The 18,388-nt window shown below is 39.4% G+C and overlaps 1 protein-coding gene across 5 annotated transcripts in view; it reads left to right on the forward strand.

Annotated features, from left to right (window-relative positions):
* The window catches only part of KIAA1549 (KIAA1549 ortholog), a 152,174-nt gene that overhangs the window by 122,500 nt on the left and 11,286 nt on the right, over positions 1 to 18,388 (forward strand). For 2 of the 5 annotated variants that reach the window (XM_069807507.1, XM_069807502.1), the window contains exons 11-18: positions 1,733 to 1,935; positions 5,289 to 5,410; positions 7,378 to 7,392; positions 10,509 to 10,714; positions 12,462 to 12,685; positions 13,834 to 13,978; positions 15,627 to 15,956; positions 16,882 to 16,934. In XM_069807507.1, coding sequence (XP_069663608.1) covers positions 1,733 to 1,935; positions 5,289 to 5,410; positions 7,378 to 7,392; positions 10,509 to 10,714; positions 12,462 to 12,685; positions 13,834 to 13,978; positions 15,627 to 15,956; positions 16,882 to 16,934 — 1,298 coding nt within the window. The remainder of the gene's footprint in view (positions 1 to 1,732; positions 1,936 to 5,288; positions 5,411 to 7,377; positions 7,393 to 10,508; positions 10,715 to 12,461; positions 12,686 to 13,833; positions 13,979 to 15,626; positions 15,957 to 16,881; positions 16,935 to 18,388) is intronic. The other 3 variants (XM_069807504.1, XM_069807503.1, XM_069807506.1) reach the window with 3 other exon arrangements.

Genomic DNA, 18,388 nt, shown 5'->3' on the forward strand with positions numbered 1-18,388 from the left:
TCTGACAGCGGAAGTGAAAAGTTCTTCCTCAGAAGTATTGGAATGGGGAAGTCATGGAGTTTTGGGGTGTTTTTTTAAGTGAGCAAGATCCTGAAGACAGTGATTCAACTCTGAAGGGGGAGAGGTTTGAGGAAAGGTTCACTAGGAGACTATGACTCAAAAAATGGAGAAACCTTCACCTGGTCTGGCTTAACAGTGCCTTTTTGAATCAGTGGTTACAGTTGTTTACATAAATTCAGTAATTGAATCACCTATAATGCTGAATTGAAGGGACTGTCATAAAGCCCAAGAAAAATGGAGTATAGTGGAAGACATCCAGATCTGTTCAAATAATAAGCTTACTCATTTTGTGAGAAAAGAAGTCCAAAATCTCAACCATTTAGATAGATAGTTGTTGGCTTTTACAGGAGAGCTTTTATTGCCATCTACTGGTCTAAATAGGCAGTTTGCTCTACTATAACATCCTAAGAACCATTTGGAAAATGTTTGCTTACTGAGAAAATATTTTGAAGAGATTGTTTCAGATTATTCCATAGGCAAGCTTATCTTTGGCATGATATCAGACAAGTCTGTTTGTAGTTAGCTATGTTGGCATGCCAAGCCTAATGAAAGGGGGTTCATTTAAACATCTGGAACCTGACGCACCCATAAACACACTCCAACACATTCTTCACTTTGCAGGAAATCAGCTCTAGGAACACACAGAGGGTTTTCTATGTGTGCTGTGCAGTGGGTATGTGTGTATGCACTTTGAAAACTGGAGTTGTCAACATTTCTTTCTACTTTCAACTACCAACCTACATAAAATTGAGTGGGACTTGAAGAAAAGCTATCTCTTAATTAGTTCTTCAGAATTTCTAATTATTCCAAAGCCCCCAAAAATCAGCAGGAGGGCTTGAAACTTGAAGGATTCATTGAATTAAGTCTGAATCAAGTCATTGACAAGGTGAGATTAGCTTTTTTATAAATACAGTTATGAAAATGAAAGGCCCAGTTCTGCGTCTTTCTCAAGCAAGACGTCCATTGAATCCATAATCCCTTAATAAGATCTCTCGGATAAGTATCTAATTTCTCTAAACTCCAAAGCCTTTTATATATTTTTCTGTCTATTCAGTATGAAATTCCTAAGAGCTAGATTTTCAGTTCTTTTCTGGAAGCATCTATGCTCGCTGAAAAGTCATTGCCAGTCTGCCGTATAACTTCAATCTGCAGAATGTTTATCTTTCATCATGTGAACTAGGTGTTTGTACAAGCACTCCCAGACTCTTGCAGGTTTGGGGAGCTCAAAATGAGGAAGATCAGCAGTGATGTTACTCATTATTTGAACTCACTTCACTCATTTTGACTGGAAGAAATGGAAAGATAACCTGGCAGTGGTAACCATTTCAGTCAGTACACAGGTGTCTATGGCCTTGCACCCACAAATACACAAAAAGCTCCTCACACAATGATTAAATCTGAAGAAATAGATGGAAAAGATGTAGCAGCAACAGAAGCCTATTTTTTTACCAGATTTGCTGATTTGCAGTTTTAAACTGCGTGTCCTGCACTGAAGTAAGATGACAGAATTGTGGGGTTTATTTTTCTTTTCCCTGCAGCTTTCATGTTCATTCCTGACACTACCATAGCCTGACTATCCTCCTAGTGGCCATTGTTTGCAGATCTTAACCAAAGCCTTTGTACTGATTGTCACTCATGGTTCCTGTTTTTTGTCTTTGTTCTTCTCTCACAGCTACAAGCCCCCAGTGTGAAAGGCTTTGATTTTGCTAAGCAGCATCTGGGCCAGCACAATAAAGATGATGTCCTGATTATCCATGAGCCAGCTCCTTTACCAGGACCTATTAAGGATACTACCCCATCTGAAAATGGAGATGTGGCCAGCCCGAAATCCAAGACTTCCTCAAAGCCTTCAAAGACTGTTCGACACAGAGGGAGGTCAGTTCATAGACATAAAACAAATTGTAGTAGATGACAGTTTATTAATGGCTGGCGATTACTGTATTTAAAAATATTTCGGTGGAAAGAATTGTTTCGAGCTCTTGGACTTGCATTTTCTAGTGGGCCATCAGAGTTATGCCTCACTACTCGTTAGTACAAGGTTGTGAGAATTTACTGTCAGTTTTTCTCTTAAAGGCAACATGCCCAGTTAAGAGGGGTATTTAAGACACTACTAGGTCAGCTGGAGTCAAGTCATTGCTTGTTTAGTGGAAACACAAAGTATGTATTTTCTGATGCACTCTCTTTGTTGTGATCTCTAGCTACAAAGGCTACGGGTGGTTAAAAACAAATGAAAGCCATTGACGAATAGCAGTGTGTTTCAATAATATTAATAGTGATCCATGTATGTATGATAAGTTGGAATTTTCAGAAATAAGCAGTATCTCCCAAAATTCAGAGAAGACGCCTGAGTGTTTTTGTTTGTGGTAATGTGGTTGCTCTCATAGCAAACCAGCTTTGGTCAGGAAGAGGAGTGATAGTTTACAGCTGTGCAAGTGGAGAAGTGTCTGTCAACCTTCAGCAGTAATTTCTGAACTTTTTTGAATAAGCAAATTATGTGAATGTGTCTTGCTGGAAAAGATTGTGTTTGTAGGATAGGTGCTGTAACAGAGCTACGCAGTAAAGAAGGATCTGTGCATTAAAAAGAAAAAAAGGGTAAGTGGGAAGGTAATAGGTGGGGAAAAAAATGGAGCCCTGAGGAGTGCTGTGATGAGTCACAAACAGTTCCTCACTGCGGATCTCCTCTGTGCTCCACTTTCCAGTAATTCTTCTTCTTCTCCCCCCTTCTCATGTTTTTGCACTCCTTTGTCTCTAGTTCTGCATCCCCTGGTCTTTTATCTATATGCTATTGCACAGTGGGAGGAAAAAAAAAAACAACCAAGGGCAGAGTTGAATGAGCTTAGAAAGAAATTAATGGTGGTTCTTCCTGAGCTGCAGGTCTCTGTGACACAGCTTGCTCCTCTGCTCAACCTTCTGTGTTTCCTCTAAAGCCCCAGTTGTCCTAAGATCCTTGCTTCATCTTCCCCACATGGGCTTTGTACAGTTGTTTCCACCTTCCCAGATGCTGAGCCTGTCTTCCTAACTCCCTATAGGCCCTGCAAGTAGTAGACTTCCAGTGGTACAGTGGAAGGTGGGCAAAACTGGAAAATAATGGAAGAAAAATTAGCTAACTTGTTTTGGTGTGTCTTCAATAAATTAAAACAAATTAATATAAATCAGATGGACAAGCGTTTCTGTGTTTCTTTTAAAAAGTTCAAAAGTGGCCTAAGACAGAGATGGTATTTAGGGGGAGGGGAAGGTATCTATACTCACATGCACATAGTATAAGTAGTAAATTTACACTTGAGGCTGTTACTGTATTTCATCTAGAATAATTCAGAAAATGAAGCAGGAAAAATTTTCAGAAGCCAACATTTTAATGCTTCCCCTGAAGACAATAATGAATCATTGATCAAATTTGGAACAAAGATATTTCTTTTTTTAATAGCATCTAAATTCAAACACTTCAAAATGTTTTCAAAAGAGAATTTCTCTCTTCTCCCTCATCCTCCCTTAAGAGCAAATCTCCCTTTAGGCTTAACTATGGAGATGTTACCATCATCTCCCTAACATGCTGACATGCCCATGTCAGCTTGAGATTTAAAACATTTATTCCCTGAGGCAGAAGTTGAAATGTGAAATGATAGCGTAGTGTGTTATGTTGGTTTTAGCTGTTTTCTGTTTTGTGAGGAAATACAGAACTCGGTTCATCACAATGCAATTCAGGACTGTATGTTGCATGCCGGGAAGTACAGTGGTGATGCGAGTACATGTTCTGTATCTGTAAAAAAACAACAAACAAGAAAAACAACTGAGTGTAGAAAGCACAACATCTTCAGGCTCCAGCTGAGAGTTGGACCTGTTGTTTTGGCTTGAGAGGATACAACCGCATATTCCTCAGCGCTTACAATGACTGATGTTGGCTCAGCACTACTTAAGTTCCAATAATTTACTTAATGATAATTTAGATAGACTGAGAAAAGAGTATGAAGGAATACAAAGAAGAATGAGGTGAAACAAAGTCAGTAGCAGATCTGGAAAAAGAACTCCAGCCTTATACTCTGCTGAACCAAGACAAAGGTTATGGAGACAGTAGCTCTGCCCACCCTCTCCACTTTAGAAAAGAGGAAGAGATGCAATAGTGCAAATCTGTAAGCTCATTGAGAACCATTTCTCCTTTTTTCCCCTGCTTTTTTTTTTTTTTAATTGGGATGTGACTTCCTAGTGTTACAGTCCTGCAGAAAAGAGTGAAAGACAGAGTTCAATTAACAGTGCATTGTTTGGGGAGGAGAAAAAGGGCAGTTGAATTCAGAGCATTGCCTGCTGCAAGGAGTAGTTTTAACTCTCAATGAACTTATAGTTATCTTAGTGTGTGGCAGGTTGATGTTTAGCCAAGACCCTCAGTAACTAGTTCAGATATTCATCTAGCCCAAGCAAATCTTGCACTTAACAAGGTTAACGCACAGACACGTGCACACTTTCAGTGATTAACTCCCTGCAGGAACAGAGTATGAATGTTCACAAGACAAAATGGTCACTAGAGACATTATCACAAAGGCTGATCCCATGTGAAAAGGCAGGCTTTGGTGTTAGCTGGGTGGTAGTATATGCCATATATTTTTGCTATTTTTATGCTATCTGAATAAAATTACAGCTGAAATATTCTGTTGAGGAGAATCACAGTATTTCTTTATATTTTTTCTGTAATCACCTGCAAATATTATGAACACTGAGATTTGTAATTTGTAGGTAACAGATGTTTTTAAGAATCTCATGACTGCATGGGATAAATACATAAAAGTAGCATTTCTGAATGGCTTACGTTTAACTAGTTAGGAAATATTCAGATGGACTTGTAGTGTTAGTAAGAGAACACCAAGTTAGCAAGTCTGAATATCAGACTATTTATCTGAGCAGGTTTCTTATTTCTATTAGAATTCTTTTCTGTCTGAAAAGTAAATTGCTGTTTATGAATGCAGAGTTTTTTCTTGAAGTGTATTTTAAAGGAAAGATTAGTTAATAATCTTGTCACATGTGAATCCTGTTGCAGTCAGTTTTCACATGCAACAACAGTAACATCATGACAATTAATATCTAACTGATAATTTATTATAAATTTACTTATAAACAGAGGAAAATATAAGCAGTCTTCACAAGATACTTTAGCACAGGATTCTTTGCATGTGAGAACTGTGCCCCTTTGCAAACTTATGTTACATGTTGGCTTGTTTGTTTTTTAATGTTTGTGGCAGAGTTTCTCCATCAGATGCTGACTCCACAGCAAGTGAACAATCCAGTGGGAGAGAGACAGGAGAAGAAACTGCAAGACCAACTGTTGCAAACGAGGGTAAACCACGCAGAGCAGTGAAGAAGGGTTTGTTACTTTTGTTTTTTTTTTTCTTGTGTGCACAAGCAGTGCTTTGCTTAGGTTGAAGAGTTATTCTAGTGCTGTAACTTTTCTAAACTCATCTTTGGCTGTTAATTTTTCTGGTTTGTGTTGCAGAAAATTTTCTTCCTTTTTGGTTTAGTTTCTTCTGTTGAAACTGAAGAGCTACACATTCCTTTCATTCCAGCAAGTTTTTGAAACTAATGGCTTAGCAGGAATGAATCTTCTCTCCTTTTCTATCCCACACACCCCCAGCAAACCTCTTTCCAGTTAAGCCTAATCGTGGCTCTTGTGGTAGCAATCTTGCAGACAGTTGCATGGGCAGTAGAGGTCACAGCAGGACTTGATACAGCATGGGTATGTAACTATAACTTCGAAAAAGTGAGACTAAAAAAAAAGAGACCAGAGAGGTATAAGTTTTACAAATAAGTTCTAATTCAGACATCAAAATTCCTTCATGATTGTGCTTTAGAAAGGTGACAATCCAGTGCTAATACATTAATAACAGTGAATTTTTTTTGTAAAGAACCATCTTCCTTCCAGTTAAAGTGCCACCATTTATCTTGGAGGTACCCAATTTTCTTCATTGAAAAGTTGATAAAACATTGCAAACCCACTTTCATTTTTTAATTAAAACATTATTGTAAATTCTTTCCCTGTTTAAAAGTGTGTGGTTAACTGTGCCTACACAAACACTAAGTGTTTTTTTCTGAGAGCCTCTCGGGTTTAGATGGATTGCTCCTTGCTTGAGGTTTTAGTTACCAGGTCTTTGCCTTAAATCACAATATTCTTCCTAAAGAAAATTCTGATACTGAATATCTGGTGAAGTAGTTTGTGATATCCCCATCTGTTCTTAATACACGTGCCTTTGATGGCAGCAGAAACTGAGAAGAATAAAATATTGACCACATTGTGAGCAGTCTCTTCGGTATATTGAATGTTTTTCCACATACTCCATGAAATACCAGCTGAGATTTAAAGATGCCTACTGAGAAATGCAGTGCCAGTGAAATTCAGGTCATAGCAGACAATCTTCAGTTTTTGCTTATGTTGAACAAATGAGATTGAGGAATATGTAAGATAGCTTATATAAACTGCTAGTTCTTGGGTGGGTAAACAGCAGGTTAAATAATGTAAGATTCTTAAACTTTCATAATGTGGACTACTCCTGGAAGAGCAAGAGCAGGCTTTCCTCTGTAATTAACACGTAAGAAAACAAAGCACAGGATCTGCTAATGGGATTAGAAAGTTACACTTCCTAATAATTCAGCAGGCAGTGTGTATGTGCTTTACACAATTTACAAAAAGAAGATACTGTACCGATGCTATGTATGTTTTCACTGCCTTAGGTTTGCTCTAAGGACCAGAAATCATGTCCAAGTAAAAGTATAGGAAAACAATGATGCTCATCTCACGACGGTTTATGAGTTGCTCCAACGTATCTGACTTCAATTCTGTTGCCCTGATTTAGTGCTCTCCCATTTCTTCTTACCTGGGAACTCCATTTTTATCTCTTCGTTTTCCATCTGGCTTAAAACTTTATGTAAGGTTTAACATTAACATTCCTTTTGGTGTAGAAGTGTTAGCTATTGCTGCATCTGAATTATCTGGCAAAAGCAACAAGGATATTGTGTAAAATGTGTCCTTTTTACCTATCATGCCTTTACTGGATCAAATATACTTTTTTCAGCATTTGGTGCCTCTAGTTTGGTAATCATAGGGACTATTTTTAGCATTCAGAATTGGAGGCACTGTCTGCGGAGAGCTCTCTGTTAAACGGCAAATTCAGCTCCCTTTTTGTGCAGCTGAGTCTTGGCAGTTTGATCCAAGTTCATGCATTTCATTCAAAAGTAAATGCAATCATCTTACTGCTGTGTTTTTTTCCAGTTGCCATTCCAGCTGAATTATTTGTAATAATTACTGTGTTGTCTCTTCTTTTTCCTGTATGTTGTCAGGACCAAACAGAGTGGGTAAGTAACCAAAGCTGGTAGTTGAGTACAAATATGAATAAAGCTGCTGGGGTAGCTGTGATTATATCTTAAGGGTGGAAGGATTTGTCTTCTGAGTCTCCAAAAACATAATTGCTTTTGAGCTATTGAAGTATAAAAAAATTCTCAGTAATACAAATTATAGTCATCCAATTTAGGCACATTTTTCTAGTTCCCTCCCAATTCTTTCAAATTATTGAGGAAAACATCACTGTGAAAGAAGCAAAACTGAGGCAGCTGTTGGTCCTGAAACTAGCTTTGTATAAACAAGTTAGAGATGTTGTTAGTGTCTTTACTGGAAGCCTGAGACAAAGACAAGCTAGCTGCAAGGAAGCACAGATACTTTCTCCTGAACTAGTGTTTTTCTGGTCAGGACTGAGACATAGCAAAGATGGGGCAGGAGAAAAGCAAACACTGTCTTTGAGAATGCATACCATATCTAGTGATAAAATAAGAACTGTATCCTCTGATAGCAGCTTCCATCATATAACAGTAGAGAAGGACGGATATAAGGCTGGCTATGATGCTTCCTATTGTTGGGTCTGTACAGGTAACTAATGAGAGTCATCAGCTGCATCCTGGGGACATAATCTATTGGGATACAAAGAAACTGTGTGAAATTTATCTGAAACTGCATCCTGTGGCATAATTCAAATACTAGTGGATAAGTGGAAGATTCCCACTAACTTTACCTGATTTTGGATTGGCTTTATGCACCTTGGTTGCCGTGTCTCTTGTTTTTCTTTCAAGAGGGTGCAGGAAGCAATAGCCTTCCTCTGTCTCCAACTGTGTTGGTTTTCATATGAAATCATAGCTTCCTGCAGAGCAATTAATTTTCCTGATGTTTCAGTTCAATTAGTAGTTTCAACCCAGGGAACAGTGATGAACATTGATCCTGACATGTGACCTATATGGACTAGCTGTTGTTTAAACAAGTTCTGCCCAGTATTTGGGTATTAATTCCTCTCTTATTTTTCAGCCTCAGCTGTCTAGTCTGAGATCAAAATTTCATTCATCTAGTGCCATCTGATAGCTTTATAAGGAAGATTTTCTAACCATGGACAATAGTGTAATATAAGAACTCTGCTCTGTCAAAACTTATGAGGGAGCTCATCCATGTGTTGAGTTAGAAACCGTTTCTCCTTTTGTTGTATGTGTACAGCACTGTGCAGTTCCCAGCTTTCTTACCTACTTCACTATACTTCCATCTTGGTTTTTATTTATAGACACATTCAGTGTATGCACGCAGAGAGGATTTAAAGGTCAGATGCAACTTATGGGGGTTTTTTGTGTGTGTGCATCTTTCCTGCAAAACAAAGTAACATATGATGTTACTGTATAGCCTTACCAAAATTTGACACTGGCACTTTTGGACAGTTTTACAAAATGAGTTTAAGAACAGTTTCAGCTAAGAGGCCTCTGCCAAGCACTTGTTTATGTGTGCAGAAGGAAAGGTTATGGATGAAGTTATAAAGATTCAGAGTGAATGCTCAGCATAATTGAATATATTGGACCTTGCTAACCAAGTAATATGAAAATAACCTTTAAATTTAGGTTGGAGGTCAGTGAGCTTTGAGAGCTGCTTTTAGAATGGAAAGATTGGAAAAAACAATGTATGAGGAAAACGGGAAAGATGGATGCAGAAATTCAGATTTCCATTGCGTTGCAGGATCGCTCTGAGGGATTCACACTAACTGCTTAATATATCTTGTGCCCCTCTCTCTGAGGCAATGCTTGCATGCTTCTAAGAAATGCATGAAGATGGGGCTGTGAAGTTGACAAATGGTGAAGAACATATCAATAGCTACAGGAAAGAGATGAATATATTTCATTTAGGCTCTGTGTCTTGCAAAACATATGGGACAGACCTTGACTGGAACTGTTTACCTTTTTAAGGACACTTATACAGGAAAGTCACAATTATAAATGATGCATAAGATTTATAAATGTGTACGTTTGGCAATGCATTGATCAAGTTTGAGAAATATGAAAAATAAGAATTTTGCTTAGCTTGTGGCCAGATTGCTTTCCAGCCCAAAAGTAATGTGCTGTGAATATAATGAAGTGTACCATTCCTTCCGTCTTCTGCTCCCTTTTTGAGCTAGAAGAGGGAAGCAAAGGAGCAAGTCATCTACTGTGATCTTCTACAGAAGATAGCATTCTCTTATTGCTTATATTTCATGGTGAAAAGCAGTTTGAGAATTTGCAGTGTTACTATCTGAACAAGACAAAAGGTTATTTTCCAAGTCTTCAACTGTTTTTGCAAACCTAATCCACATAACAGTTCCTGTTGTAGCCTAACTCCAGCCAAATATACTTAAATATGTGCTTAACTGCAAACCACTGGGGTGATCCTACAGATTTCAAGTCTTTTGAGGGATATGACCCATTTCTTTTGAAGTGATTAACTGTTGGCAGGACCAGGGCTGCAACTTTTATGTGTATTGGTTTCTATAATGTCTTTTGCTGATTGTATTTGAGTTGATTTAACCTCTTCAACAAATTACAACATGGCAATATTTGTGCAGCTTGCTTATTACTATGTGAACTGTTGATCCTGTCACAGAGAAGAAAACAGTGCTTTAAAAGCTTTAATCAGTAAAATCTCTGTAAAAGTCTTTGTGTTTTTTGTGGATTTCTAAGGGGTTTTTTGTTTTGTTCATATATCACTCCTATCAGTTAAGAACTGCATTTTGCAGTGAGACATCTTCTATTGCTCTTTGAACCTCCATTTAAGAAATTTGCATCTCCTTAAGTACTGATAAGAGGAACCATTAGCAGTATGTACTTGAACTGCTTTTTATGAAGTAAAGTAGATTGAGATTTTGGGGGTTTACAAATGCCAAGAGCTCGATTTACAGAAATAAAGAATGACAGCTCACCTTCTGGAAATATAATGGAAAAATGTTTATAATTTGCAAACCACTGGGTAAACTTGTTGTACACTAAATGTGAATCAGCTGGAAGGCCTATAGTGCAAATTAAAAACAGATGGAAAACATGGCATAGTCTTGTAGCATAGCATCTGTAGAGCTTAACGTTTGACTGAGATAACCCTAGCAGCACTACTTTACTCTGTATTTGTTCTGGTGATTTAGGACCTCCTCAGACCAGCAGTGGAAACGAGCAACACTCCTCAGCCTCTATCTTCGAACATGTGGATAGGATGTCGCGTTCCTCAGATGCCAGCAGACGGGTCCCAAGCAAGATCCAGCTGATTGCTATGCAACCAATGGCAGCGCCTCCGGTTCAGAACTCAGTGCTTTCTGATCGAGTAGCAGAGACCAACAAAATTAATAAAGAGGTATTTTTAAAGGGCTTTGAATGTTTGTGGAGAACTGTGTGCCCAGCCAAGAGAGAATTGAAGAGTATCCAGTTTCTTGTTATCAGTTCCTTGTTCGTTCCTAAGGAGTTGAATTGTGACAAGGTACAGGAATAATCCTGTTTCCGTCCAGGGAGATAATCTGACCTGTATTTAAGAGAAGTCTAAACCAAAACTTAAACACTGAGACAGGAGCAAATTTGAAGGTCAGGATACCTTGTGTTACAACCCTTTTGCTCGTCAGCAGAACATGAGTTACGAGAGTTGTGTTAATTAATGAGAATTGGAATGTCTGGTCCACCTTGGTTTTCATTCTACACCATTCTTTTGACTTTTCAGCAACTCAGGATGTGGGTTATATAAACAAGTTATCTCAAGACATTCTGGGGTGTGAATTTGCAGCACATTCATTGCTTCCAACTTCTGATGTGTTTATCTGACAGTAAACATAAAGAAACTTCCTGCTTTCTCTGACGCTTAGGTTACTGTAAGCAGAATACGAGCATGCCTGGGGGAGAGAAGGTAATGCGCTGTAAAATCACATCATACGCTGCCTGACAGTACCATGTACCTGCATCCTGGTTTTGTACTGGGTGTAAGATGGCCTCTTCTCATAGTTCATAGTGGAAGATTACTGAAACCTTTAACTTAACAGTATTAAGATACTGTGTTTCTAAGTACCTTACAGAAGAGCGGTAAATACATATATCTGATATACATAGGCAAGAGGAGCCACAAAACAGAAATCTGATTATATGGGCAGAAGACATATAATTCCAACTATAAATGTAAAGATTTAAGTCTGGCTTATGTCCCTTTTTTGTTTTTTGGGGATTTTCATGAGAGAATACGCAAAAATCAATTTTTATTTGGTTTTTAATTTGCTGCTGCAGATGTGTTCCAGAACTAGTGCAGCACAGGCAGAGCAGCTGTTGATACCTGATCTGGTGCCCAAGTGTTTTCCATTGATAAGAATTATTTCAGTGAGTGTTGGGCCAGGACTTGAAAATATGGTGTTAGAATAGCTTTCCCCATATGATGAGATGCATTCCAGGGAATTTGAAAAAAACGTGGGAGAGGGGCATGAAAACTCAGCCTGCAAGAAGACATAGAGCTGATAATGCCATGTTCATCTAGGGACCTGGGTCCTTGTATTGCTGCTACATTTCTGCATAGCTTATAGCAGCCTCTCGTGCTCAGCAGACACACCAAGTTATGAGCTCAATTAGCTTTTTAAGTTCTTGCTTCTTACCTGATGAAGGTCAGTAAAGGGAATGGGTGACAGAGTTCAACACTATTGATCAAATGTATCTTTGTTTGACAAGCAAAGGTAGATATAGCTTGTACTGGTTAGTCTTATTTTGTCAGAGCAGTGTCACTACTGGCAGACAGAAGGAGTTTTTTGTGTTCCTCCTGCCTTTTGTTAACAAACTACCACCTCTCCCTAATTGCACCTGCTGTGCTGGCAATCATATTGTGTATAATAGTACATCTACCTGGGGAGACAATGGGGATACTGCAAAATATCCAAGAAAGAAAGTGTGTTTTCAAATTGTGTGACTTATTTTAATCCTTCAGAGATTTAGGGGAGGGAGGGAAGTGGAGGAGGGAGGTAGGGGCAGGCAGGGAGGTGAGGAGAGGTTTACAGAAGAGGAGCAAAAAGTTCTGTTTGCAAAAACTACAAAAGAAAAATGCAGTTGATTTTCTTTTTTTCCCCTCCTTCTTTAAGATACAAACAGCCCTGAGGCATAAATCTGAGATTGAGCATCACCGCAATAAGATTCGTCTTCGCGCCAAGCGCAAAGGGCATTATGAATTTCCAGTGGTGGACGACGTGGTGGTGGTTGACTCCAAAGAACAGCACAGAATATATCGCAAGGCACAGATGCAGATTGACAAGATCTTGGACCCTGGAGGCAGTGTGCCTACTGTCTTCATAGAGCCCAGGAAAAGGTAGGGATTTCAAAGATGCGAAAGAACAATTTTCTTTTAGAGTCAAAGTCCAAAGATGTCCAAAGTACATCAAACCTGTACTTCTGAACTTTCAGAGCTTAAAATCATTTTGATCACTAGTTGAATTTGAGTTATCTAGGTGAAAAAGTTTGGGTGGTTCTAAACATTTTTATTTCAGTATATGCCAGTATGTTTTGTTTTCAAATTTTTCTTTTACAAGTTCTCAGCAGTGAATTCTCAATAAATAAGCCCAAATGTATGAAAACTGTCTTAAAACAATTTAGTATTTCCTCTGCTATTTGTTTGAATAATTCTCGTGTGGTGTAGAAGGATCAAAATTGCAATATAAGCACTAAAAAAAGATACATGGAAAATATAACCTGCAAGAAATAATATTTTTATAAAGGGGGGAAAAGATGCAAAATAAGGAAACCCTTGAACAACGTAAAAAGCATGAAGATTCTGAATTTTAAAGGCAAATTCACAAATCAATGAGATAACCTTTTACGTATTCCCTCTGGGTAATGAGGCATATTTGGCAGCCTCACGGATCTTCTTTCCTGGCCTTGTATTTTCAGAGAAAGTCCTCCCCGGGCTCTGTTTAGGGCTTGTGAATACTGGCAGTTTGTTCCCGGAGCGCTGGTACCCTGTGACTGCTGCTGCACTGATAGAAAGTAGATTTTTCTCCAGCTACATGGGTTCCTCGGCTGGTTTGCCTGGTATGGTTAAAGCCAACATGCCAAGCACAAAGCCTTGTTGACAGCATGGTCATTCTGCTACTGCAAATGTGTCAGCCACTGGTCTGGGGGGCCTGGAGAAGTACTGGGCGTTGGGCTGGAGCACGGACAACTTTGAAGGATGAATGTAGGAGGGAGGTGACACTAGAAGGAGTTTGAGGGAGGAATGGGACAGTTTGGAGAGCTGCCAGTGAAAGTGTTATTAGGAGAAGCTAGAAGAGAGAGATTTGAGGCTAACTAATGGGGCTGGGAAAGGGAAGAGAAACAGGGCTGAGGCAAGGATCACTTGGAGGGAATGGGCAGAGGAGTTCAACCTTGATGAGATGAGAACAAAAATTGCAAAAAGAAATGTGATTACCTTTGTCTTGTTTGTTTTTTCTCTCTCTCCGCTTTTGTTTTCTTCCTGTTAAGTTCTCGTGCAAAACGTTCTCCCAAGCAGCGCCGGCGACATCAGATAAATGGGAGTCCGACTGATGCAGAAAAGGACAGGTTAATCACAACTGACAGTGATGGGACATACAAAAGGCCTCCAGGAGTCAATAATTCTGCATATATTGTATGTATGTCTCTTGAAAGACAGGAGTGTTCTGATAATTGTAATGACAGCTGCAATATCGGGAGGCTTTTGGCCTTCTGACTATGGTCTATATGGCTAGTTTCAGTCACATTAGTTAGCATGTAAATCAAAGTGAAACAAGGATTTAATTGGCAGTCTGTCAGTATTAAGCAGTAAAATTCTGCCAAGTATTCCTTGATACTAAAGAGGCCAAGAACCAAAACCTTGTTTTCATTAATGCCACTGTATTATGCACACGAAAGTGTACTTGGCATGTTCCGCAATATCTTGAACGTAGTTTCACTCTAGTTCAATTTGTTGGTTGTTATATATTTGTATGTTACAGAAAACTTCATCCTTTGCTCTGAGAGTGGAAGACTCAGTTCCTCTCATCTTTAAAATGTGGATTATTAATTATTAATGAAAGAGAAACATATCTTTGTACTACAGTAACTTGAAACAATTCTAGTACAATGTCTTGAAAATTAATTTTGTTTCCTGTCTAAAAAAGGCAAAGACACTGGAGAATGCTTCTGTTCAATCATATCCATGTCACAAACTGTATTTAGGTACCTTTAACCACTTCTAAGCAGACTTTACTAAGCCTGATGCTAATATTGGAAACCCCTGGACAGCTTTCCTCTTGAAAGATGGTTTAATAATTTTAAGAATTTCACCATTAGCTGCATATGCAGTCAGGTGACTACAGTGTCGATTTCTGCAGTTTCCCTCTGCCTTCAAACAACAGTGTGATGATTTTAATGTCATGCTGCAGCAGAATGAATTATCATCTGAAGCTCTTTTATTAAGACAAGTCACACAGCAAGCTCAGCCCCTTTGGCATCTGTAGTGAGACAGTACTCATAATGCTAAGTTCCTGATGAAGTAGAGGCTTTAGCGTCTTGACGACTGATTTTGCAGTGTGCATGCAGTAGTAAGAATGAGCTTTGATAATAAGTCTGCTGTTGCAAAGCTCATTTAATTTGCTGTTACTGATGAACAGTAAGCTCATGTGGTAAGAACTCAGGTAGTAATTGTGATGCATGCCTCAGGTATTGCTGCTATGAAGCACTTGTATGAATCCCATTCAGGTGATGCACCCAAGTTCAAGTTCCATGCAGGTAGCCACTTAGTTGCTTAACAGCTCCCTTTGTGTGTTTTTCTAGGAGGTAATAATTGTTTAATATTACTGCTGATATGGGCAGTTGTAAGCTAAAGACTGAATTAATTTCTTAGAACTGCAAAAGCTGCAGAGAAGTCAAAGATGTAGACAGAGCTGATTGTCTTTTTCTGGGTGGAATAAATGCTCTCTGCATGACATTGTTATGTGCTTGCAAACCACAAGATCTCTGTTGTAGCTGAGTAACTCCAGCACAAAGCTGCGCTGCCTTATCTGAGATCAGAGTCTTTCAAATCACACTGAATGAAGTATTTGAACAGTTGGTGTTTTGTATCTCCATGCATATGTGCATGCAGAAGTGGGGAGGGAAATGGGCAGGTTTTGTCCAGCAGCAGCAGTCGTGCCATTTATCTCATTGTGGTTCTGGCAAAGAAAATGTAGCTCAAACTTAAGGCCCACAGGGACTAGGAAGCTGCATGGTTAGATCTTCTCTGTGGCTGCCCTTCACCTTCTTTCCATTTCCTCCAGTCTGATCCAGACTTGCCTCCTGAACCTCAGACATCGTCTTCAGCTGATCTGGGGAAGTTCCCTGGCTTGCCTTCCCACTCAGTCTCCCAGTACATCCCACCACAGCCATCCATTGAAGAGGCTCGGCAAACCATGCACTCGCTGCTGGATGATGCTTTTGCGCTGGTGGCTCCCAGCAGCCAAGCAGCCAATTCCACGGCCGTCACACCACCCGGGGTCTCCTCAGGACAGCCGGTAAACAACACTCCTGCTCGAGCAGGGAGGGGAACCACATGCACCCAGTGGGGATCACCTTATGGTCCAACTCGGGCAGTAAACAACCCATTTAATGTGAGTGGTGCAATTTAAAAGGCTTTTCTGGGCAGGTAGTTAGCACCAGTTGAGCCATGGTCACTGTTATTGTGCCCTTCCTGTCAGGACTTATCACAAATGTGGAACAGTTTCTGGTGCCAGGAGAATTTGGAAATGACCGTCACAAGATGATGAACTTGCTTTTTAAGCCCTTTGGATTCTTTTCCCATCCCAACCACAAGAGAAGACAGGATTTGTCCCCCTTTAGGATAACATTTCTGTTTTCCTCAGTTATGAGCTTTCACAGATCAGTCCTGTTATGTCCAAGAGTAAAACTTCATTTCTGCAAAATATATATGCGTGTTCATATTTTGACAATGAAAAAAGAAGGTACTGGGCTTTGGTCATATTTTTTAGCAGGGTATCCAAATGCTTTCAGGATGTGAGGGGTAGAGAAGCAGTATTTCTGTGTATCATTTTTTGCATTTTATGGAGCACTGAGACACATGGATAATCTTTTAGGTCATCTCAAGTTCCACAACAATTCAGTACAAGTTTTGTAATGCCATTGGAGTTTTGAGTCCGAGCCCCATGGTGTCTCTGCTGCAGTCTGATGCTGGTTGAGGTATAAAGAGATGACCAAATGCAAAGCTTGGTTTGCTGAAAATTTTAAGCTAAGTAGACATTGGAGCAGCCCTTGATCTTCTGCAAGTGAGAGAAAGTATTTCTGAAAGGTTATTAAGTTAAGACTCTGACCAGACAGAAGAGACTGCTAGCCCACTGTAACAGTGATTCCCAGATCTTCTTGTGCTTCTGGGTTTGCAAAACTAAGCTTTTATTGCTGCAATCAATTCACACATACAGGCCTAGTGATCTCTGCCATTCATCACTTAAAAGGCTGACAGTGGACTTCCCAGTGTATGCATTTTGGTTTTAATTTGGGGTTTTTTTGTTCTTCTGACAGAGATATGTGGAATTTGGAATGACTCCTCCAACAGCACCAGGTCTCCTACCAAGGTAGCTTTTTACTGATTAGAATTATCATTTATTATTTTCCTTGCAACTCCTCCAGAGTTCTTACCAGCACTGGTATATTACTATGCTAAGTACTGTATAAAAGAGAAGTGACAGGAGTCCAGATCCAGCCTGTGTAATTTATTTATGCAGCATGAATGACATATGCATGCTGTATGGAATTCAAGCCTCCATTTAAAAGAAATGTGTTTCTAGCCCTTTGGCTGTAGAGATACCCTTCGAAATATTGAGTAAAACCAGTGAGTTTCAGCTTTTTGGAGAGCCTGAAATTGTTACTCAGATGCATGTAATTCTCCCAATACTCTCACCTCAGGGCAACACTGTCTCGCAAAAGCTTTCAGATGACTAGCAGATTCATTCTATTTTTAACCAAGTTGAGAACAAATTACAGACCATGGTGACTTTCACAGAGAAAGCCTACCTTGCAGGCCTATTATTATAAAATCGGGGGGTGGGGGAGAATTTTCCATCTTCTCCTGGCCTTGCTGTGGGAGAATTACATGAAGAGAAGAAAAACAGTTGTCCAGGTGACTGTTAATTCCACATTTGGTATCTGTGTTTTAACTACACATGAAGGTGGACTTTTGAGTCATGATACCCACTGCGGTCAGACTTGTCTTGCCCTCTCCAAGCTGCTGCAGCCAAGGCGGTAAAAAGGTGGCCTCGTGCTGCTCTCTCATCACCTTCTTACAGCTCACCATGTGAGATGAAATCCCACTGGTATCCACGTCATTCATTAGATTTCACCTAAAGTCTTCACTGCCTTGGAAACTTGATGGTAACATAGATATGAAGAACTTCCCTTTATCCATTGTTCTGCAACCTGATTTTGGAAGGACCAATTAGAAAAGGAGGAATCTGTAAGCACATTTTCTTATTTAGGTCTTGGTTGAAGGTGACAGTTTCAGTGTGAGCGGAGCATACATGAAATGGCACACAGTATGAATGCAGTATATTTTTTGTAATTTAGGTTACCTTGAAGATTATGAGCTTTGAGACTGCCAACACAAAGCATAACCAATTGTTTGTTATTGAGGGTTTTCTCTTTGGCCTGTTATGCATTCAGGAAAAATGTGTGAAATTAATCATGAGATTAAAGTGGTGTAACCCATGTTAATACACCTGAGCAAGATGGTGTCTTTGCAACATATTTTTTGTTCTGAAGCTTATCAACCTTTGGCACAGGCACTCTGGATTTCTGTAAATTACAAATTAATGGCATCATTATTAATAGTTCAAATGCTGGTGCTGCCAGTGCCGGCAGATGAAGTTAACAATCTGCAAGGTCATTGACCTTAACAAGAAGAATGCCTTTACACTTTCATTAAAATAGAAGGTTTCCTAAAGCTTGGTCAATAGAAAACAAGGAAGGAGTTGTCATGGTTGTGGAGTGGGGGTTATGCTCAAATTCAGAAGATAATGATAAACAAATTGAT

This window comes from Haliaeetus albicilla, chromosome 19, assembly GCF_947461875.1.
Source record: "Haliaeetus albicilla chromosome 19, bHalAlb1.1, whole genome shotgun sequence".
Taxonomy (NCBI): domain Eukaryota; kingdom Metazoa; phylum Chordata; class Aves; order Accipitriformes; family Accipitridae; genus Haliaeetus; species Haliaeetus albicilla.